General features: G+C 45.7%; 1 protein-coding gene across 3 annotated transcripts in view; it reads left to right on the top strand.

Annotated features, from left to right (window-relative positions):
• COPS7B (COP9 signalosome subunit 7B) overlaps positions 1 to 23,505 on the top strand; it is a 25,584-nt gene extending 2,079 nt beyond the window's left edge. Inside the window, exons 1-7 of one of the 3 annotated variants that reach the window (XM_081813396.1) lie at positions 2,980 to 3,144; positions 4,796 to 4,973; positions 10,092 to 10,167; positions 13,065 to 13,153; positions 14,874 to 15,076; positions 17,986 to 18,091; positions 22,071 to 23,505. In XM_081813396.1, coding sequence (XP_081669522.1) covers positions 4,812 to 4,973; positions 10,092 to 10,167; positions 13,065 to 13,153; positions 14,874 to 15,076; positions 17,986 to 18,091; positions 22,071 to 22,229 — 795 coding nt within the window. In that variant the 5' untranslated portion in view covers positions 2,980 to 3,144; positions 4,796 to 4,811 and the 3' untranslated portion in view covers positions 22,230 to 23,505. Of the gene's footprint in view, positions 1 to 2,979; positions 3,145 to 4,795; positions 4,974 to 10,091; positions 10,168 to 13,064; positions 13,154 to 14,873; positions 15,077 to 17,985; positions 18,092 to 22,070 lie in introns of those variants that run through there. The other 2 variants (XM_081813397.1, XM_081813398.1) reach the window with 2 other exon arrangements.
• The last annotated feature ends 363 nt before the right edge of the window (positions 23,506 to 23,868 follow it).

Below are 23,868 nucleotides of genomic sequence, written 5' to 3'. Positions count from 1 at the left end.
TTTTAAGTTAGGCTTTTTGTCTTCTTATTCTTTTTTTTAATTTGACATAGAGATAGTACAAGTAGGCAGAGAGGCAGGCAGAGGGAGAGGGAGAAGCAGACTCCCCGCTGAGCAGGGAGCCCGACGTGGGGCTCGATCCCAGGACCCTGGGATCATGACCTGAGCGGAAGGCAGCCGCTTAACTGACTGAGCCACCCAGGCGCCCCTTTTTGTTTTCTTATTCTTATTGATTTATAGTTCTTTATAAAGTTTGGATATGGAGTTCTTTGGTACAGTCTTCACAAATATCTTTTCCAAGTCTGTGGCTTGCCTTTTTAGTCTCGCCCTGGTGTCTTTGATAAACAGAAATTCTTAATTTTATTTTTTTTAAAGATTATTTATTTATTTATTTGCGAAACAGAGAGTGAGCGAGCGAGGGAGCACAAGCTGGAGGAAGGACAGAGGAAGAGGGAGAAGCAGGATCCCTGCAGAGCAGAGAGCCCGATGCAGAGCCCGATGCAGAGCCCGATGCGGGGCTCAATGCTTGGCTCGATTCCAGGACCGCTTAATCAACTGAGCCACCCAGGTGCCCCCAAGAAATTCTTAATTTTAATGTAGTACAATAGTTCAGTGTTTTCTTTTATGATTAGTGCTTTTTTGCATTAAGAAATCTTTGCCTACAGGGTTGGTAGGATTTTAACAGGCAAATAGGAGGTAAGAGCATTGCAAAAAAGAAGAGAAAGCAAGCTTGAGCATAGGCCCTGGTGTCAGAGAGGGAAGGTGTAAGTTGTGTTGGGCATGGGAAGGCCTGGAGTTTGGGCTGTAAGAGGGTGGGGCGAGACAAAGCTGGAAAGATTGGAGGGAAGCATCCTGAGAAGGGTTCTCACTGTGGCCTTGGAGTTTGGACATTATTCTGGAGAAAGTAGAGGCACTGCCAGAATATTTATGAACTCAAACAGAACTTAGTTGTCTTCCCTCCACTGCCAAATTTGCTTTTTCTCCTCTGCAGCCCCATTCACTTACCACCCCCTCCAAGACAGCTCTGGCCTGCGTAACCAGAATCCTAGGTGATACTCTCCTTTCCTATCCCTGCCTTCAACTGGTCACCAAGTCAGGCAGATTCTGTAGTCTAAATGCCTCCAACAATGTCCTTTCTTTTTCATGCCAACTGCTAGTGCCTTTGTTCAGGATCTCACAATCCCTTATCTATACTGTATCAATCACCTCAAGAGTTTCCCTGCCTCCAGCTCTCTCCATATCCAATCCATTCCTATAGCAGCTAGTGTGATCATTCTAAAGTGTCAATTAGTCACACTTCTCCACAGGTTAAAAGCCCTAAGTAACTCCCCAATGCCCTTAAGATAAAATAAAAACTCCTTTACATGCTTACACTTTTTGTGATTTGCTTGCTCATTCTTCCACGCTCACCTCAAGCCTCATCTCCAGAACCGTGCCTTAAATCACCTCTCCCCAGAGCACAGGCAGGAGAGCCTTATCTGTACCACTAGGGTGCCTGTGGCAACTGTCTGTCATAGCCAGAGGTCTGTCTCTCTCAGAGGCTGTGGGCTCTCCCAGGTAGGAACTTCGCTGTATTAAGGTTTTTACCTGGTATACTGCCCTGCATGTGGTTTATAAGACCCTTGATGTCCTGACTCCAGGTCTGTAGCCCTCACTTCTCATCCCTGAACCTTGGGTTCCAGACACTCTGGGTTTCTTTTTTGCATTAGTATATGGTACACAGAGCAAGCCTCTGTGAGTATGATCTGCTGCCTTTTTTCCCCCCTTTTTGCTCAGAAGATGCCTGTTTTCTCTTAACCAACATACATACTCTCTTCTGTGCTTCCAAAGTATTGTCATATCTCTCTCATAGCACTTAAAACATTAAAGCTTTTTTTTCCTCTTTTTTTAAGTAAGCTCCATACCCAATGTGGGGCTTGAGCTCACGACTGGAGATTGAAAGTCTCATGCTCTACCAACTGAACCAGCCAGGCACCCCCACATTGAAACTTTTTGAGGGCAAGAACCTTGTCTTCTCTTTATATAACCTTCTAGAACACAGAAATTAGAACAAAACATTTTTTGAATAAATCAGTGGGTTGGTGCTAGGCTCCTTTGCATTTGTCTGACTTCTGCACCATGATTCACCAAGAGCAAATAGGGCTCTTTTCCATGTCTTCAAGACCCGAAAGTCTGTGGTGTGTACTTTAAAGGAACCAGCTTAAGTGTTAAGCTGTGTAGCATTCCTTAGCCATCTTCCAGGAGAGTTGCTAAGTACCAAATGCAACGCTACTTTTGTCATTTTGCTCACAGAGCCATTGTTGGCTCAACCCATCTCTTGCTTATTTTAAAACTTTTTTTTAAGATTTTATTTATTTGAGAGAGAGAGAGAGAGCACAAGCAGGGGGAGTGGGAGAGAGAGAAGAAGACGCCCCGCTGAGCAGGGAGCTGGACGTGGGGCTCGATCCCAGGATCCTGGGATCATGACCGGAGCCGAAGGCAGACGCTTAACCAACTGAGCCACCAGGTGCCCCTATTTTAAAACGTTTTCTGAACAGAGGTCACGAATATGGTCTTTGGCTTCCCATAGCCTGGGGTCCAAAGCCGACCTTGCCACTTAACTAGCTTTTGGATTTTTAAGCTTAGCGTTATGGTAACTCAACTAGACACTGTACACACCTGGCACATGGGAAAACGCTCAATAAACGGGAGTTGTTATTACACTTAATATGTCTTTGTATCCCGGGGTAGCCGCAGCTGCCGTAGGGAGCTCCTGAAGGGTAAAGCTTGGCCAAAGCGGTGGATTTCGAGCCCGGGATGGTGATGGTGACGGTGATGGCGATGGTTTGGGCCCCATCACTGCCTAGACTGCATTCCTCTCTTCAGGCTCCTCTCCACCCCGCTCCTGGGCTACGACCCACCTCGAACGGTCTCTCCCAAGCCCAGGCCGCACTGGAGGTCTGAGGCTGCCAACGCCGCGGGGGGAACCTAGTGTGGGCGGAACTCGAGTGCAGCGGCGGGAGGCTTCCGGGGGAGCCGCAAGGGCAACGGGTCGGCGGAGGCAGAAAAGCGTCGGACGCCGAGCCGATCATGGACGCTTGACAACCTGCGGACAGGCGCCGGGAGGCCGAGCCAGCGACCGAGAGGACGGAGAGACGGCGAGGGCAGGTAGGGGTCGGCGAGAGGGCGGGGCCCGGCGCGCCAGGCTTGTCCCAGCCGTCTGGTTTAGCACCAGTCCCCAGGAAAGCCCGCGGCCGCACCGCGCCGGCCCCGCCCCGGGGAGCGCGCCCCGCGGCTCCTCGCTCCCCACCCGCGGCCCTGCCTGGAGCACGCCGCCCGCCTTGAAGTCCACCCCAGCCTGCAACCCTCAGTTCCTCAACCGAGGCCGTCATCGCTTCCCCATCCCCAAAGGCTGCCTCTTTGCCCCTCTGCTGTGCATCATAATAGCGCCCCCGCACGACGCGAAGTCTTCTCCCCTGTGTCCCTAGCCGCTTCCTCCGGCCCTCCAACTTCAGAAAAAAGCGACTCTCAATGCCTCCTTACCTCTTTGCGCCTACAGGCTTGGCGCCTTAGGCCGAGATTTTTTTGAGGGACCGAAGTTTCTGTCCATTTCTCCCTCTCCACCCCAGGTCCTTCCATTCAGTCTCCATACGTGTGCGCTTGGAGGGGAGGTTTTCGTTCCATCACCTCTCTCCCGCCGCCTCCCACCTTACCCCATCTCTCCCCTTTCCCCTTCCTTCCTCAGCAGCTTTTCTTCCCTAGCACTTCACTTTTTCTGTTTCGGACAAGACATTCTTATGTAACCCTAAGTCAGGCGACATGCTTGTTTCTCTCATACTGTGAAAGGAGTGCTGCTCTGTATGCCTGCCTCCACAGGAAAACTTGGTTTCTCTTGCACCAAACTGTCGTTTGAATTATTCTTTTCTTCACTTTACTCTACCTCTTCTTTTTGTAACACTGCCCCCAAATGTGTCGTTCTTGGTGGAGTAGTCTTTTCTTACACAGGACTCCTGCAGAGTAGGTATGCAGTGTGTGTTCCCTTTTAGTCAGCGTGTAATTGGATTAACAGTTGAGGGACCCTGGGCCCCTAATGTCTTCAGGATGGCAATACAGTATCCTCATTGTTTTGTCAAATCCTTTTATTATTTTCTTGAGATTTCGTACAAATTCTGAAATCGTGTTTGGTAAAATCACATAGCATTAGGAGGTCAAATAGAGAGATTTTCCTCAAGGACTTACACAGCATGTATTTTCTTAGTTTGAATATGTTGATTATCTTTCATTATGATTTCCCCCTTTACTTAGGCTCAAGTAACTTCTTTGATTAAATGAGACATCTTTCTTGTCTGCTTTTTGTGGTTTTCCTTATCTGTATGTGTAGGTGGGATTCTAATGACACACTGTAAACTGTAACTGATTGCTTTTGCTTACATCTGCTGCCTCTGTGTTTGGGCAAAATTCTCTGTTTCTTAATTAGTCTATAAATGAGGTAGATATAAAGCAGCTATTGAAAAACTCCTGTGTGTTTCCTTGGATCTAGTCAGGTTTAAGGGCTTAGAAGGTGCTGCTGTTGGAAGACGGCCACATGTGGATGAAGTGGCTTTTCCTAAGTGTGTTTCAAACTTCTGAGCAAGGACACAATTCCTTTAACTTTAGGTGGAACCCTGCCCATCTCACAAAGTGGTCATAGCATCTGGACTGTTTTTCTTTTTTTGGATACTATCAAATTAAAGTATTCTGATGTTTGATCTGGCAATAAATAAGCATAGACTTTGCAAAGGAGAAGGAAGAATGGTTGAAACACTTTTCTTTTGGACAGATCTCAAGGCCAGAGAATGGCAGGTGAACAGAAACCCTCAAGTAACCTCCTGGAACAGTTTATTTTACTAGCCAAAGGTACCAGTGGCTCAGCCCTCACTGCTCTCATAAGCCAGGTGTTGGAGGCTCCTGGAGTATATGTCTTTGGAGAACTGCTGGAGCTGGCCAATGTGCAGGAGGTAAGAGCAGTTTCCAAACAATGTCTCTGTCTTCTTTGTTCTAAACCTTCCCGTGATTCTCCAGGTTCCCAAGGAATTTCAGTGCTGAAGCATTGTGGACCTGTGAGGGGGTTGCTGTTGAGGGAGGATGGGAATTGGGCGGGGGGAAGAGGGAAGGAGAGCAAGGATGATGTTTTGGGCTCCGTCTGGTCAATATTTTCATCTCAACTTGGGGTAAAATTAGATTGGGTTACTAATAATTTGAAAGATAGGGGAAAAATCCACTTGAATCTGATAAATAAGAAAAGTAGAGTATAAGCATAGCTGATGTTTAACAGAGGTACTTTCAGGCATTTGCAAGGACCAAAAAACCTCCAGTGCAAATATAGACAAGAAAGATTGGTCAGGTACATACCAAGCAGAAAATGCTGCTATTGAACATGAGCTGGGCCTATTGAAAAAGGCAATGTTACACTAAGTGGATGTGTAAAAAAATTGGACGTGAAAAGCTAGGAAGTAGTCCTTTTTGCTTTGTTTGCTTCTAATTTTGATTGCTGTTATTGAAACTTTGGGTATCTAGTTGTGGTTGTTGTGCCTTAAAAATGAGAAGATTTGTGAAGAATGACCAGGTAGAACAAAGAGATGTAGAGCAACCTAAACTTTTCAACCTCTACGTCTCACTTTGGATACTTTTACATATATTGACTGATACTTTTATATTGATTTTTTTTTTTTTTTTAAAGATTTTATTTATTTATTTGACAGAGAGACACAGCAGGAGAGGAAACAAGCAGGGGGAGTGGGAGAGGGAGAAGCAGGCTTCCCGCTGAGCAGGGAGCCCGATGCGGGGCTCGATCCCAGGACCCTGAGATCATGACCTGAGCCGAAGGCAGATGCTTAACGACTGAGCCACCCAGGCGCCCTTGATTGTTTGATTGATTGAAAAGTCTGGCAACATCTTTATTGCTTTGGGGCTTGTGCTCAGAAGCTCTTGGAGGTTGGGTCAGCTTCTTCTTTACCGTCACAACTTCTCTCTGGCTGTCCAGGATGGCACTAGCTCTGGGGGTGGCCGCCATGCACAGATCAGTGTGGTGCTTGTGCTTGTGGATCGTGTGCACCATGCTGCCTGGACATTAGTGTCGACGGTGGTCCACATGTAGGAAGTGGCTGTCTTTCGCTGGCTGGTTCTTTACTTCATGACCATTAGGACACCTTTGCCATCAGTTGCTGGCTCCATGTCCACAGCCTGGTGGTGAATCAGCCCCTTGTGACAGAGGTGTGGGCCTTCGCGTTATGGGCCTGCTGCTGCACATCTCCTTATTCCTCTTGATTAGGAAACTGAAGCAGTTCCCCATGATCCTCTATTGCTGATGTATGGACCTGGCATCATCTTGTCTTCCTGTGATAAACAGAGACAGAAAGAGCCACTTTTACATTTGAATTGTGAATTTCTTTTTTTTTTTTTTAAGAGGGGGTTGGGGAGAGAATCTTAAGCAGGCTCCGCACCCAGTGTGGAGCCCAATGCAGGGCTCGATCTCACAACCCTGAGATCATGACCTCAGCCAAAATCAAGAGTCGGATGCTTAACCGACTGAGCCACCCAGGCACCCCATGAATTTTTATTTAATGCCAGCTTTGCTTGCTAGACTAAGCTCTGTAAGGGTAAGGTCTGTTGTGCTCCCCATTGTTTCCTTAGCACTTAATATGTAGTCTGACACACAGTAGGCTTTTAGTAAAAATTTACCAGAGATGTAAAAGAAATCCTGTGAGGAAATATTTTTACCTTTGTTTTTAATTTTTAAATTTTTTTTTAAAGATTTTATTTATTTATTTGGCAGAGAGATATAGCAAGAGAGGGAACACAAGCAGGGGGAATGGGAGAGGGAGAAGCAGGCTTCCCGCTGAGTGGGGAGAGGAAAAATTTTTTAAAACTAGGTTTATTTTGGGCACCTGGGTGGCTCAGGTCATGATCCTGGAGTCCTGGGATTGAGTTCCGCATCAGGCTCCCTGCTCAGTGGGGAGTCTGCTTCTCCCTCTGACCCTCCCCCCTCTTGTGCTCTCTCTGTCTCTTTCTGTCTCTCAAATAAATAAATAAAATCTAAAAAAAACCCAAAAACTAGGGTTTATTTTTTTAATAGGTTTTACCTTTTTAGAGCAGTTTTAGATTCATAGCAAAATTGAGAGGAAAGTACAGAGATTTCCAATATATCCCTGCCCTCATGCATGGATAGCCTCCCTCATTACCAATATCCCCCTCCAGTGTGGAACCTACACTGACACGTCATTATCACCCAAAGACATAATTTACATGAGGGGTCACTCTTGGTGTGGTACATTCTGTGGGTGTGGATAAATGTACAATGACATTGTCCTCCATCACAGTATCATACAGAGTAGCTTCACTGCCCTAAAAATCCTGTGTTCCACCTATTCATCCCTCCTTCCCCTCTTAATCCCTGGCAACCATTGATCTTTCTACCCTCTTCCTAGTTTCGACTTTTCCAGAATGTCATATAGTTGGAATTGTACAGTATGTAGCCATTTCAGATTGGCTTCTTTTACTTAGTGATATGCATTTAAATTTCCTCCATGTCTTTTTATGGCATGATAGCTCATCATTTTTTCAATAGAAGAGATGACAAAGGGGTAATATGTTCCTTCAGGTTCCTGAAAAGCCTGAATAAATATGCCAAGTGGTTGTTTCATAACTATGGAAGATAGGCTGAGAGGAGATGGATGAAAATTAAAATGAGAAAGACATTGATTTAGGCCAGTGGGAGAAGTTTTAGAGTATCTGCTCTAAAGAAAATAGTCTTTTAGGCTTAATTTTATAATGATCTGTCTGAAAAGTGGGGGCTAGATTTGATGGTCTCTTCCTTGTCTGTTTTAGGACCTCAAGAGGTTCTTGATAACCTGAGAAGGTAGACTGGGTTAATAGGAAGCCAGAGTTCTCGTGGGGGTGCTGAGTAAATCACCTCTATCTCCCCAGGTTTGTTTTTTTCCATGTGTGAGCTGGGAACCGTAGTTGCTTTTCAATGGTCTGAAATGATAGATGTAGTTCCTGGAAACATTTTTGTTTTAAAGATTCATTTATTTATTTTAAAGAGAGAGCGGGGGGGGGAGTTGGGTGGAGGGAGAGGGAAAGAATCTTTTTTTAAAAAAATTTTTATTGTTATGTTAATCACCATACATTACATCATTAGTTTTTGATGTAGTGTTCCATGATTCATTATTTGTGCATAACACCCAGTGCTCCATGCAGAACGTGCCCTCTTTAATACCCATCACCAGGCTAACCCATCCTCCCAGCCCCCGAGAGGGAAAGAATCTTAAGCAGGCTCCATGTCCAGTGTGGAGCCTGACGTGGGGCTCAATCTCATGACCGTGAGATCATGACCTGAGCTGAAATCAAGAGTCAGACACTTAACCACCTGAGCCACCCAGGTGCACCTTGGAAACTTCTTTTTAAAAGATGGTTTACAGAGAGGGAAACAAACCATAAGAGACTCCTAATCTCAGGAAACAAACTGAGGGTTGATGGAGTGGAGGGGGATGGGAGGGATGGGGTGGCTGGGTGATAGCATTGGGGAGGGTATGTCCTATGGTGAGTGCTGTGAGTTGTGTAAGACTGATGAATCACAGACCTGTACTCCTGAAACAAAGAATATATTATATGTTAATAAAAAAAATAAAAAAAAATAAAAGATGGTTTAAATTAAGTAGTATTACTATTGGCATCCACAGAATACTGCTTGGGTAATACTATTTTATGGAGTTTGATAAATTGGAAGAGTAATGGGTACATATTTGTGAGTAAAAGAAACACCCAGTTAAGTTAACTGACAACAGAGCAGAGAAGTTCCAGGCAGAACAGTATTTCTTTCTGTTTTACTTCTACAGATGGCTCTTTCCCGTCCACATTAGTGAGGAATAAGTAATTTTTTCTTTTTAAGGAATAAGTAATTTTAATGAACATTTTTATTTGGGACTGCCTGATATTGTAGTTCCCAGTCCCACATGGGCTGTTGTGTCACACTTTATGCTGTGCTAATCTCTCCCAGCACTCATACTGTTCATGTAGTGCTGAAACTTAGAACCTACCCTACACTTTATTCAGTTTGGACTGATAGTGGCTTGTGTTGTACCTGCCAACCCGGTGTGTAGACAAGGCTGCTCCAGTCCTTGTTTTTTGTCCCGTGTGTGTTTTTTTTTTTTTTAAGATTTTATTTATTTATTTGACAGTGAGAGACACAGGGAGAGAGGGAACACAAGCAGGGGGAGCAGGAGAGGGAGAAGCAGGCTCCTGCTGAGCAGGGAGTCTGATGTGGGGCTCAGTCCCAGGACCCTGGGGTCATGACCTGAGCCAAAGGCAGATGCTTAGCTGACTGAGCCACCCACGTGCCCCGTGTGTGTGTTTTTTTAAAGACTTATTTATTTTAGGGGGGAGGGGCAGAGGGAGAGAGAATCCTCAAGCAGACTCCCCGCTGAGCATGAAGTCCAATGTGGGGCTTGATCCCAGGTCCCTGAGATCATGACCTGAGCCGAAATCAAGAGTCAGATGCTTAACCGACTGAGCCACCTAGGTACCCCTCCAGTCTTTGTCTTAATAGCAAGGAAGTTCTTTTTTTTTTTTTTTTTTTTTAAGATTTTATTTATTTATTTGTGAGAGAGAGAGAGAGTGCACAATCGGGAAGCGGCAGGCAGAGGGAGAAGCAGGCTCCCCGCTGAGCAAGGAGCCCAACGTGGGACTTGATCCTGGGACCTTGGGATCATGACCTGAGCTGAAGGCAGACGCTTAACTGACTGAGCCACCCAGGCGTCCGTCCCAATGGCAAGGAAATTCTAAGAAAACCTGAACTGCTCCCAATACTTACTGCTTTGTGTGTGTGTGACAAAAGCAGTTGCTTAGGCATGCTATATGGAGTGTAAAATGTGTATTCCTGAGAGAGAAAAATTAAATTTAAAATTAAATAAATCTTACTTATTTTTTCCCAAAGAATCAGAGTTGGAAGGGACCTCAGGGACCATCTAGTAGAAGAGTCAACTGTGGCACATGATCATCACCCTTTGCTTGAACACTGCAGTGATTGGTAGACAGCTTGGTTCATGAACTGTTTGATTTTTTTTTTCCCTCCTCAGCTTGCAGAAGGAGCTAATGCTGCATATTTGCAGTTGCTGAATCTGTTTGCCTATGGAACATACCCAGATTACATAGGTGAGTTGGTTAAAATCTTCCAAAGACTTTTCTTAATTATGTCACTCTATTTGGACATACTGACTCCATGAGGATCACTGAGGTCTGGGATAGAAAGCGTGGGGTGGGAACTTTCTGACCTGGCTGTTTCCCACTTTACTGAGCACTGTAGGTGACCTCACATGAGGTCTTTACCTTCTCACCCTTTATTTCTCTGTGGGTAAAAGGGGGACTATGTTTATGCTCATGTGTAAATATGGTCCTTATTTGTTTTACAGATGAGATTCTTGTGGCTTGGTGTTTGTAGAACACTTAGGAATGTTGTGAAGTGTCAGAATACCCAGTTGTAAAGTACTTAAGTGTTTTCTTTTTTTTTTTCTTTAAAGATTTATTTATTTGACAGAGAGAGACACAGCGAGAGAGGGAACACAAGCAGGGGGAGTGGGAGAGGGAGAAGCAGGCTTCCCGCCAAGCAGGGAGCCTGATGCGGGGCTCGAGCCAGGACCCTGGGATCATGACCTGAGCCGAAGGCAGACGCTTAACGACTGAGCCACCCAGGCGCCCCAGTACTTAAGTGTTTTTTTTAAAAGATTTTATTTATTTATTTGACAGAGAGAGACAGCGAGAGAGGGAATACAGCAGGGGGAGTGGGAGAGGGAGAAGCAGGCTTCCCGCCGAGCAGGGAGCCTGATGCGGGGCTTGATCCCAGGACCCTGGGATCATGACCTGAGCCGAAGGCAGATGCTTAACGACTGAGCCACCCAGGCGCCCTAGTACTTAAGTGTTTTAAATGTTATCAGAACAATGTCACTATATTGATGAAAATTTGGAAAATAGGACACAAAGTCACTCATAGTTATATCACCATTAAACTACTTAACAGCATTATGTTGCTGGACTTTTCCCCTTTGTGTTTGTTATTAAGTAGGTGTCATTCAGTTATGTATATGATATTGTATCTTCTCTCACTTATTTCATAGGTATTTATCCATGTTTTATATCTTTGTAGTCATTTTTAACATTCTGTAATCTAAAACTCCATATTCAGTCCATTCTGTTTTGTAGGTCATTTGACTCTTTCTTTCTTTTCTTTTTTTTTTTTTTAAAGATTTTATTTTTAAATAATCTCCACATCCAACATGGGGCTTGAACTCACGACCCCAAGATCAAGTGTCGCATGTTTCACTGACTGAGCCAGTCAGGGGCCCTGATTATTTGAATCATTTTGTATTAGGATCTTAAGTATCAGGAATGAGGTGAATGCATGTCTAAATACTAACTTACCTTCCACCCAAGCCATTTTTGTTTGGCTTCCTTAGTTTTTGTTGGTATGACAAAGGCCTGGAGTTTACTTTAATGGTATGACCCAGGGCCTTTCCTACTATATCCCAGGCTTCTTTTTCCCTTTCTTTTCTCCTGGTCACTTGAACCTACCCTGTGCTCTGTCATCTGGACAGTTTGCCACATGTTTTTTCTGACCTTTGCTTTGTTCCAGTGAGTGTGTCTTCTGTTTCCATCCTCACTAAAGGGACAGCATTGCACAGACTCTGGAACCAGACTGCCTGAATTATATTCTAGCTCCACTTCCACTACTTGTGTGTCCTTTGGCAAATTAATCAGATGGGAGTAATAATAGAGGTCCACAATCCTTTACCTGCACTCCTTGGGCTGGATGCGTCAGAATTTAGAATTTTGGGGACTCTGAAGAGGTAATATGATGCATATGCCATTTTATGTAATACCTCCAAGATGTGGGCAGCACCTGCAGTGAAAACACGTCCACAGTTTTGCAGCAAAACAAATGAAGTTGTACAACAAGTGGAATTAATAGCCTGCTTCAGTTGAGGTCAGGAATTGCCACCAGATAAATTTCAGCAGCATGCCCAAGAAAAAAAGTCAGCTTGGATTCACCTTTTTGGAATCCAGGATAAGGAATTGAAGGCATTTGGATCTATCTTTCGAGGTTGTTGTGAGGACTGATGGGGTGTGTGTGTACATGTGCCCTGCGGCTGCTGCCACTGCTCTTGTTATCATTACTGTTATTACTAAAATTTTGCCCATTCTTTAAGGCTCATCTCAAACTCCATCTTTCTTTTACTTTCCTGTCCCTCCCAAGGTGATCGTGCTCACTTGCTCTCTCCGTTTCTCTAGTTCTTTCCTTTTCTCTCCTGCCTCCCCCGTCCTCCTCAGCCTCTTGCTTGCTCCTGGTAGTTTGTACCTTTCTTCTGGTGGTTCTGTCTTGCACCTGTAGCTGTTGAATACTCAGTTGTAAGACTGAGGACAAGTCCAAGGCCCTTGAGTTGCACAAATCTGTGGTTATTATCCCTGGGGTTGTGCAGTGCAGCTGCCCTGGCAAGGCCCATCTTATCTATCCTTTTTTTTTTTTTTTTTTTAATTTACTTGACAGAGAGAGACACAATGAGAGAGGGAACACAAGCAGGGGGAGTGGGAGAGGGAGAAGCAGGCTTCCTGCCAAGCAGGGAGCCCCATGCAGGGCTCGATCCCAGGACCCTGGGACCATGACCTGAGCCGAAGGCAGATGCTTAAGGACTGAGTCACCCAGGTGCCCCCATCTTATCTATCCTTGACTTCCCTGAATCACTTAAGACAGTGCATTGCACATAACAGATTCCCAGTGAAGACATGCTGACCTTGGTTTAATGTCACACAGGGCACAGATAGTATTCCATTAAGATGATTGTCTTACCATTTTGTGCATTCATGCCTGGCTTTTCAGGAGCACATGGCCTTCCAGAGAAGACAGGAGGTGCTCATGGAACATTTGCCTCATGAATAAGTGCAGAGTCATGACAGTGAATCAATAGTAGATTCGGTGTGGGGAGTTGGTGAGCTTATTCCATAAAGAAATTCTAATTTTATTTTGTGTCTTGATTTTTGTGGTGGGTGGGACTGAGCAGCCAACAAGGAGAGCCTGCCAGAACTGAGCACAGCTCAACAGAACAAGCTGAAACACCTTACCATCGTGAGCTTGGCGTCGAGAATGAAGGTACAGTGCCGAACCTCTTCCTGTCTTGCTCCTCACTGGTGTCGGTGCCCGAGCTCCCAGCTGTGCATAGTAGTCATACCATGAATGCATAAAATTGGCTTGGCAAAGCACAACAGAGATAAAGATAACCATTAAAATAGTGTAGATAATTATTCACCATTTCATTCAGGAAAAGTATGCCCAGGAGACCTTGTGAATCAGCAGCTCTCAGTTCTGGCATGCTGCAGTGACTCACTTGGTGTGAGCATTTTGCTATACCAAAGGGAGACTGCTGTTTCAAGATAGGTAGTTTTTCAGATGGGAAAACTTTGCATCTCAAGGCAAGTTAACCACTTCATCTGTTGCTTAGTGCACAGTGAACTGTGCCAGTGCTGGAGGAAACACTTGCTCTATTGGACTTCCTGAGAGCTAGATTTTTAATATGCTGCCTTCTTCTGGGGATTGTCAAGCTTAATTATCTTAATAAAGATTTTTGCCTTACATGCTCTCTTTAGACGCTCACCTTCTGTAAGATAACCACTCCAGCATATCTCTTAGTTCTCTGCCCCACTCCATTTAGAAGAGGCCTTGCAGCCAGCTTCTCGTAGCCATTAACAAAGAAGATCCAGATTTGGTTAATTTACAGTTGATTTTGGCTCTCTGCCCAATCCCAGCATAACTGTCTAAGTTTTTGTGGGGCTTTGCCACTGGAAGAGGTTTGCCCTTTGCATTTCCCCTCTGTGACTGAGCTTGAGAGATGTAGATTTGTTCTTGCATTGCCATTTCCGTTGCTGAGATCATTTTCCCTTGGTCTAATAACAAATTTCTGATTCTCAGCCTGGCATTTCGGGTGGGAGGCCTGTTTTCTTAGGAAATGAGGACTTGACCCTTTTTTTTTTTTTTGGCCTGATCATGGACTTCCCAAGTGTAGCAAAGAGTAGGAGTAACTTTTTTCCTTATTTCTGCAATCTGTCATTATAAGCCCATCTACATCCCTGAGTTTCAGACCTTTAGTCATAGAAAACCCCTCTAGGTATGTTTGCTGTTATTCTCTTGTTTGTATACCTCTTTGTCCTGTCTGTTTTTGAGATTTGATTGCTGTATTAACCTCCAAACTAGTAGTGATGTGTCCAGAAAACTAGATATTTAGATATAGAGTTGTCTTGGATAAATGTAAAGTGTTGGTATAGCCCAATAAGGGACTGCTTTTGGGGAATTGACATTGATTGTAAGAGTCTGAGAAAACAGATGTAAACTTCAGGATGACCCCTGAGTTGGCAGTACCCACTGGCCACCTGTACATAGATATGTTAGCCTGCAAATTTTTTTGCTTGTGCTCTCCTGGGCAGGCAGCCGGTTCTCTTCAGTGTCTGAAATTGTGTGGGAGTTTTATGGTCTGGCATTTTATGTCAAGTCTGCAAGCTTCCAGAAGGTGGTAGAGTGGTACACACTGAGTATTCCCCTTTCTCTTCTGGGACACTAAGAGTGCCTCACAACATCAAAGCTAAAGGCTGGGTGAAGCCCCGGAGGTAGAGAATCTAGGAGAATGCATTCCTAGATGCTGTGGGTCTTGTTTCAATCCCATAGGTCTCACAGCTCACATTTATCTATGTCTTGTTGCCATAGTTATTAATAATTACCACCAGACTGCATTTCCCAAACCCTTGAGACAGGTGTACACCTGCATTTTCTTTAGCGCTTGTCAGTGGTTTTTGTAAATATCACTTGGCTTTATCTGCAGTGTATCCCCTACTCCGTGCTGCTGAAGGACCTGGAGATGAGGAATCTCCGGGAACTGGAAGACCTCATCATTGAGGCTGTGTACACTGACATCATCCAGGGGAAGCTGGACCAGCGAAACCAGCTGCTGGAAGTGGATTTCTGCATTGGCCGTGACATCCGAAAGAAGGATATCAATAATATTGTCAAGACCTTGCATGAATGGTGAGACTGAAAGAAGGAGGGGTCCCCTCTCGTTAGGGAGGGGGACATATGGCGTGCCCTCTGTGCCTCTGCTTCGGGAAATGTTGTCTCCCAGTATCAGCTGGGGCTGCTTGGGAGCTGGAGCCTTAGGACAGTAAGCCAGGGAGTGGGGCTGCATTTGTGACCAGAGCTGTGTGGCAACAGGAATCGCTGCAGGCCTCCCAGGGCCTTAGTTGTAAAATAGTTCTCATCCTGCTGCAGCGGGGGGACTGTTTAATAGCAGGCTTGGCAGGTGGAGCCTCTGGAGCCTAGCCATGTGACATGGATCCAGTGCTTTGCAAACTTAGCCTCCGAGTTTGACCAAGCTCAGGAAGTTAGTGTTGATCAGATTCTGTGGATACGAGAACTCACGTTCAGCCTCAGTAACTTTGGGCTAGTGTTGGTAAAACATTGTGAGGGATAGTGAAGAGAAGGAGTGGGTTATTCTAAGTTGGAACACAGACGCACACACAGACTGTTTGATAACCATATTCTGGTATATAAAAAGAAGTGGGACATTTGTGGGGCGCCTGGATGGCTCAGTCGTTAAGTGTCTGCCTTCGGCTCAGGTCATGATCCTGGGGTCCTGGGATCAAGCCCCGCGTTGGGCTCCCTGCTCAGTGGGGAGCCTGCTTCTCCCTCTCCCACTCCCCCTGCTTGTGTTCCCTCTCTCGCTGTGTCTCTCTCTGTCAAATAAATAAATAAAATCTTAAAAAAAAAAAGAAAGTGGGACATTTGCATGTTCTCTGTTTTATTTTTGTTTTTTTGCATGTTCTCTATTTTAATGGAATTTGATGTTTGCAAGAGCTTTGGACATTCTGCAAGGATTTGTTACGGAGTTATTAAAATGATTTGGACCTTATAAAGCCAGATGGGCCTAGTTGGAGAAGAGGTTTTAGCTGAGTTTTGAAGGAGGGCTGGGTTAGTGAGAGTTGGAGGTGAGGAGAGCATGTTCCCAGGCAGGCATGTGGTGTTGTTGGAAATCATGAAGCAGAGCGGGCAAGCTTTGTACAGAGGGTTAGGGAAATTGTCTTCTTTAAAATAGACTGAAACATTTCAGGCATGAGTAGCCCAGCTTTGACTCCCTGACCCCCTGTCCAGACCCCGCCAAGTTTCCCTCACTTCAGCTACTATTGGACCCCAGGGCATGTGCTGTCCACCCCTTACCCCAGGTTCTATCCCAAGTATGGCCTCAAACACCTTCCCTTTACAACATCTGACACAGGCAGGAACTTTCAAAAAATTTAAAAGTGTTCAATCAGAATAAATAGGAAATAAACTTAGAAAACACCCCTCACGTGAGAGTGCCCTGGCACACAAACCTAGGCCTCCAGTCCTACTGTGTCGGCTGCCTTACTCCATCTTTGAGATGACTGATGCTGTTTTCATGCCCAGAGTCTGGCTTCACTGTGTTTCCACCCAGAGGTGCCATCCTAACCCGATCCCAGGATGTTTACTAGTACAGATTCTTAAAGCTTGTGTTGAGGCACTGGAGTTAGATTTGAAACAAAATTGTTGGGTAGAGCAGTACTCCAAATACGACAGAATGTTCGCAATTACTTACTTTAAAGTGGAGGGTAAATGTGTATTCATTGTACTATCCTTTCAACTTTTTTTAGGTTTTAACATTTTCAAAATAAAAAGTGGGGAAATGAAATAATGAGAGGGATGGCAATTAGGAAGTAACAAACTTTTTTTTTAAGATTTTATTTATTAAGTGTGTGTGAGCAGGGGGAGGAGCAGAGGTAGAGGGGCAAACAGACTGCATTGAGCATGGAGCCCCATGCAGGGCTCAATCCCAGGACCTCAGATCATGACCTGAGCCTAAATCAACAGCCGGAGGGGGCGCCTGAGTGGCACAGCCGGTTAAGTGTCTGCCTTCGGCTCAGGTCATGATCTCAGGGTCTTGGGATCGAGCCCTGCATTGGGCTCTCTGCTCAGCAGGGGGTCTGCTTTTCCCTCTCCCTCTGACCCTCCTCCCCGCTTGTGCTCTCTCTCTGTCTCAAATAAATAAATTAAATCTAAAAAAAAATAAATCAAGAGCCGGATGCTCAACTGACTGAGCCACCCAGGCGTCCTGGAAGTAACAAACTTCTGAAAAAAGGGGCAGTTTTTTGTTTTTTTTTTTTAAAGATTTTATTTATTTATTTGAGAGAGAGAATGAGAGACAGAGAGCATGAGAGGGAGGAGGGTCAGAGGGAGAAGCAGACTCCCCGCCGAGCAGGGAGCCCGATGCGGGACTCGATCCCGGGACTCCAGGATCATGACCTGAGCCGAAGGCAGTCGCTTAACCAACTGAGCCACCCAGGTGAAAAAGGGGCAGTTTTTAAAATAGGATGCTTTTAGGGGCGCCTGGGTGGCTCAGTTGGTTAAGCGTCTGCCTTCGGCTCAGGTCATGATCCCGGGGTCCTTGGATCAATCCCCGCATTGGGCTTCCTGCTCAGTGGGGAGCCTGCTTCTTCCTCTCCCTCTGCTGCTTCCCCAGCTTGTGCTCTCTCTCTCTGTCAAATAAATTTTTAAAAATCTTAAAAAAAATAGGATGCTTTTAGAAAATCATTTTTCCGTTGAGAAAAGTGGTGAATCCATGCCACCTGTAAAGTCTGTCCTAATTCCCTTGGGGGTACATTCTGTGAAACTTTCCCATGGGATACAAAGGTTGACATTCAAGCTGTGTTCTAGGAAACTATCCCACATCCTCCATGTTTGTCTCCAGGTGTCCTGTGTTACATATTCAGAAACACTGGTCTTGGAAGGAGTGAAGGGCAGGAGCCTTCCTTGGCAGACAGGGTGTTAAAGGAAGTCCCTATTGGGTGTTGGGGACAGAGGTTTTGGAGGCCGGAGGAGAGCTCCCAGGCCTTTCTGTGGCTCAGGGCTGGTTATCTCCGTTGTAGGTGCGATGGCTGCGAAGCGGTTCTGCTAGGCATCGAGCAGCAAGTTCTGCGAGCCAACCAGTACAAGGAGAACCACAGCCGAACTCAGCAGCAGGTAGAGGCAGAGGTAAGGAGGAGGACATCTGTTACTTGCTCCAGGGTCTCCCTGTTTGCTCCTTCATTTTCTTGGTGTAGGTGCAACAGCCGCTAATAGGCACTGGGCTAGCGGGGTACAGATGCGGGTGATGTGGTCCTTACTTTTCATGCTCTCTGTCTCCTTTCTGATTCCTGGTTGCCGGAGGGTGAGCGGGCTCGGAGAGCGGAGAATGTTGTCATTCCACGGTATACATGTACTGTGCAGCTGTAGAGCAAAAGAAACGAGTTTGGGGGTGGGTCTTGAAGATGGGTGAAAGGGTGGGGTGGGTGCAGTGGGGCAGGGCTTCAAGGCCCTGGTTCTGCTCTGCTTCTGAAGCTGTGTGGTAGGTGCACTGTGTGCATTTTATTCTTTAAGCTACACATGTATGTTGTAATCTTTTAACATGCATGATAGATTTCATGTTGAAAAAGGAAGGAAGGGGAAACATTTGGTAGTTGAAGTGCAAGTGAAGAAAGTGTGTTGTTATGGTTTTAGTGACACCCGGTTGTTCCGGACACGATTAGCCTCTCAAAACACAGGTTCTAGCCTTCGGGTTAATGGGAGCTCGTGTGCCTGTGGCCTGGTCACTTGCAACCTCAGAATTCAGAGCCATAAGCTAAAAACTGTAGCATTGGAAGTCCTTTCCTAGTGTGATGGAGCTTGAAGTGTTCATGGTATTTAATGAGTTTTCTAAGTCGTGTGTCCAGGAATATGGCAGAATGGGACCCAGAGTTAACATTCTTAAGAAACAAAAGAAAAGTAGATGTGCCTTTCAAAGGGGGATTTGTGAAATTTGAGGATTTCCATTACTCTGTTATATGTACTCCTTGAGAATAAAACCTGTCTTAAGTGTCTTTGTAAGACCAGCTCCTTGTCACATGCCTAACCCATAGTAGGTGCTCAAATTGTTTGTTGTACTGAATATTTCTGTGTCTGTGGATTGCTGAACTCCACTTTTCATGAACTAGAACACATTTATTTTGGATATACACACATCCCTACATACATATATGTACATAACAAGTCTGTGAATGTTCAGTGCATTGTTTAATTTTTAACCCTACTTCTAGCCAAAGAAGTTTGAACTACATTTAATTTAGCACTAGCTAAAATTTAGCTAATTAGCTAAATGACAAATACATTTAGGACAGTAAGCCTGCTGCTTCTCTAAGAAGCTGTGTAATCCTCGTCTTGGATATTGTGGCTTCTTCTCTGAGCCTGGGATTGATGTCTGAGCAAAGTAGGAAGGGCCAACCACTCTCTCCTATCCATTGATTCTTTCCTATAAATTAAACTGTGGAAACAAATGAAGTTTGGGGGTGAAACGCGCCCACTGAGCTGGGGTAGCCTGTGTAAAGCAAACCATCTTTAACCTGATGGGGAGCCGGAGAGGAGCCTGACCACTGCTGGAGGCCCCACTGTGCCCAGACTGTTGCTAATTGTGTGGTAGGTGGGGGGCTTGGATTGTGCTCACTAGCAAAAATGAATGATGTTAATTTCAGAATTTTGAATGGTTCAAGTTTATTTCCGTGACAAATGGCATCTGATGAAAGAAGGCACTGACTAATGGTGAGGCATGACCAATACTTAGAGAACAGTGTGGGCTCTTAAATTATGGTTATTACAAAGAAAGAGAGAGCCAGTGCACATGGATTTGTTATCAGAGGCCTACTTTTGGAAAACCACAGCTGTGGTTACTCTGCTGGCAGAGCCTGATGCTGCCACCAGGTGGCGGTAATAATTTGATTAAATTTGAGAGAAAGAAATTTGAGGAAAAGACCAAGGCCACCTCCACCACCAGTTAAAACAATCTACTGTCTTGGGGCGCCTGGGTGGCTCAGTTGGTAAGGCGACTGCCTTCGGCTCAGGTTATGATCCTGGAGTCCCGGGATCGAGTCCTGCATCAGGCTCCCTGCTCAGTGGGGAGTCTCCTTCTCCCTCTGACCCTCCCCCCTCTCATGTGCTCTCTCTCTCATTCTCGCTCTCTCAAATAAATAAATAAAATCTTTAAAAAAACCCCAAACAATCTACTGTCTTAACAGTCTTCTAGAAAACCTGGAACAGACCATTATGAGATAAGAGGGAGCATGGTCAAAACGCAGAGCCTTGTCCGTTTTCCATTCAGTAAATGTATAATCAGGGTACTTAGTATAGGATGCTGATCATTCCCCAGCAAAAGGTACATAGAAAGCTGTTTGTTGATTTGAAAAGAAAACAAATCTACCAAGAACAAAGGGGCAGAGGGAGAGGGGGAAGCAGATTCCCTGCTGAGCAGGATCCTGGGATCATGACCTCAGCCGAAGGCAGACGTTCACCCGACTGAGCCACGCAGGCGCCCTGAGATGGCATGTCTTGGGCTGGCAGGACACTGGGTGAAGCCACACTTGACTTAGGATGCCCTCTGTATTCACTGTCCCAGCCCGCTGTCCTCTTTTGATGCTCCTTTCAGGAAGGTTGTAGTGTTGATTGAGGTGACAGCAGTTTAGGGCATGGCTGTTTCTACATCGCAAAACAATAACAAAAACCGAAATAAAAGAGCTTTAATCTAGCCAAGGCTCATTCTGCAGATGATAGATCTCTTCCAGGAGCCTGGTATTGGCCTTAGACACAGCATTGTTTCTTCTCTGTGTTAGGACTGCCTCTTACTCAAGCTCCTGAAATTCTGACTGCTGAGAACTTTTGCCCCTGACAGCTCCCTTCTTTATAGAAAATGCTGCCTGCTTCCCAGAGAACACGGGGGTCATCAAACTGGGGAAGCACCCTTATCTCCTCTTATTCTTTCCAGTGCTTTTCCTCCCCTTTTCCTCCCTCTCAGCTGGCTGAGGGGTAAAAGCATAAAAGATCCTTTAGGACTGGTGTTGGGGAATGCGTATATAAACAGGCACAGGAGGGCACAGTTGGTAGAAGTACAAGATGGTATAATCTCTTTTCAAAAGGCAAGATAGCAATAGTTGTTAAAAATGTAAAATGTGCCAACCCTTTGATCTGGAGAGCTCACTTCTAAGAATATGTCTTCCAGTGCTGTTCACAAAAGTACGAACAGGTAAACATAGAAGACTGTTCGTAGCAGCACTGGATGTAAGTGAAAAGCAAAAAATTGTCAAACATTCATAATAACAGTACACAGATGATACCAAGGATGTGTGTTTTGATGTGGAAAATGTTCAGAAGTTGCTTAAGTAATTTTGAGCCCTCCTTTGTTAAGTAAAGAAATGTGTGCTGTGGGGCGCCTGGGTGGCTCAGATGGTTAAGCGTCTGCCTTCGGCTCAGGTCATGATCTCAGGGGCCTGGGGTCGAGCCCCACATCAGGCTCCCTGCTCAATGCAGAGCCTTCTTCTCCCTCTCCCTCTGCCATTCCCCCTGCTGTGCTCTCTGGCTCTGTCTATCTCTCTGTCAAATAAATAAATAAAATCTTCAAAAAAAAAGAAAAAAGAAACATGTGCTGAAAACCGGTGTAATCGTGTTTTGCCAGTCCTGATACTATGTTTTCGTCATTTGTCACTTGGTTGGCTGAAGTTCATCCTCTAGTTGTTTAGTCGGGAAGGCTCATGCAGCTGTATTCCCAAAGTTCCTGTGAAAACATTTTCAGTTTCATACGTGAACAGTGGTTAACTGACTGTAGTGTTCTTAGGACCCCCTTTTTGTTTCTAAGGCCATTTTAACCGGTACTTTCTTTCACCTGCTGTGTTGTACCTCTTTGCCAGATGGTCCACTTCCACTGGCTTATTCCCTCTTTTCAACCAAGGAAGCGTTAGTTCCATTTTTTGCTTGACTTATTTCCATGTATTGTCTACGAGTAGCCCCAGCTTGCTTCTCCTCATCTGGCTTTCTCAAGATAATCTCAGATTTTCTTGCCGAGGTTTCTGGTTTCTTCCCTGGATGGCCCCCAGTACAGTGAGAACAAGTTTCAATGAGTTTTTGGCACTTAGAGGCTGCACTTGCAGCACACTAATTCTGTGTCTCCCTCTAGGTTACCAACATTAAGAAGACACTCAAAGCCACTGCCGCCTCCTCGGCTCAGGAGATGGAGCAACAATTGGCGGAACGGGAGTGTCCCCCTCACGCTGAGCAGAGGCAGCCCACCAAGAAGATGTCCAAAGTGAAAGGTCTGGTCTCCAGCCGCCACTAGGGCCGGCTGGGGCAGCTGGTACTCACCAGGCCTGGGTCAGGTGGGGAGGGGACACCAAGGGCCTATTTCCTCCCCTCTCTACCTTCCGTGAGTTCCAGACCTGCCCGTCCCCTCACCAGCGCCTCCCACCCTGTTGGTACTGTTCCAGAAGAACCGTTAATCCTTTCTCCCCCACTTTCTCCTCCCCCAGTTGTTCCTTCAGACTCAGGGGCTCCACTGATGCCATCCCAACAGGGTCAGACACTGCCCAGCTTCCCTCCAGGAGGTTCTTGTCTTTGTTTAAGGGCTTGTCTCCCTCCCAGTTTTTCTTTTGCTCTGTGTCATTTTTGTCAGGCTGGTCCTAAGCCGGAGGCAGCTTTAGCCGGCCCGCAGGATGACTGCGAAGGAGGCTCCTCTCTGAGTGAGGAGGAGGGTCTGCCTCCTCCAGCCCCATGTACCACAGTACCCACACGGGTGCAGGTGGTCTCTAGCCAGGTATCAAATGCTTTGTTTTCCCTCTCCTGCCTTATCCCTTGTTGGCAGCTCCGATCAGGCCACGGAGGGATGTGATGCTGGGCTATGTTTACTAAACCTGCGGGTTTTCAGCCTCTTAAGCCCAGCTCCAATCTCTCATTAGTCGGGAGCACTGGGTTGACTAACCTCTGGTATCTGAGCACCAGTGGAGGGTGCTGCGGGTCTGCTGGGTGGCAGAAGTTTCTTCCGGTTTGGTGTTCTTTGCTGGCCACGCTTCCTGCCCTGCTGCCCCCTTGACTCCTCAGCCTGGTTTTCAGTGTGAAGGCCCCAGCTGCCGCCCAGAACTGTCTGCCGACACTTGCTCTCCCGAAACCCTTTATCCCTCCCGGCGGTGTCTAAGCTGGGGACGGTCGTGCTGAGGGCCCTCTGTCTGCTGAAGGACCTGCTGCTGCTTCTGTCTCTCTCTTTCCACCCCTCCTTGGCTGATGACCCAGAGCCCTCTGATGATGGCATTCTCCTGGCAAGAGAAAAGGACTTGACTAGCCTTTCTGAACTTGAACAGTTTCAGGTTATATTTTAATTTTTTTTTTTTTTTTGTACAGGTTCTGATTCTAATACATTTCAACATGCTTTTTTTCCCCCTCGTGTCAATATTTGTTAAACTAATCGCCGGTGATTTTTCACCTGGTTGGAGGGTGGTGTGTGTGTTTGTGTGTGTGTGTTGTTGTTTTTTTTTAAGGGGAGGTGGAGGTCCTGGACTGATATTAAAGTTCAATGAGAGAAAAAGCACATTTTAGAACAAGAAATAAAAGTGTAGATTTAATGTATGTGACTGTGGAGTGCGGGGTTGTGTAGCTGGTGGATCTGGAGGGTCTGGGATTAGGGTGGTTCAGGGAAAATGTGACACTCTTTCTGTTCCATGGATAAAAAACGGGTTTCTCCTTTTTCCAGACTCTCCAGCAGGTGTTGACTGTGGATTGAATGTCAACAAAGTATTGTTTCCCTTTTCACCGGGTCCGTGTGCCCATATAACCTTATGCCCACCTGGAGAGTTTAATTCCCAAATTATGTTTCATGAAACCCCTTGACAGATGCTCTGTGGAAAAGGGTTTCTGTTGTTAAATAAATTTCACACATCCTATATCCCACATCCTCATTGGAAATTCATTTTAAGGTCTCAGAAAAG

The sequence above is a fragment of the Leptonychotes weddellii genome, chromosome 3 (assembly GCF_054177405.1).
Source record: "Leptonychotes weddellii isolate Sample4059 chromosome 3, ASM5417740v2, whole genome shotgun sequence".
Lineage (NCBI taxonomy): Eukaryota > Metazoa > Chordata > Mammalia > Carnivora > Phocidae > Leptonychotes > Leptonychotes weddellii.
The sequence above is the reverse complement of the archived record's forward strand: the minus strand, read 5'-3'. Positions and strand labels throughout refer to the sequence as shown.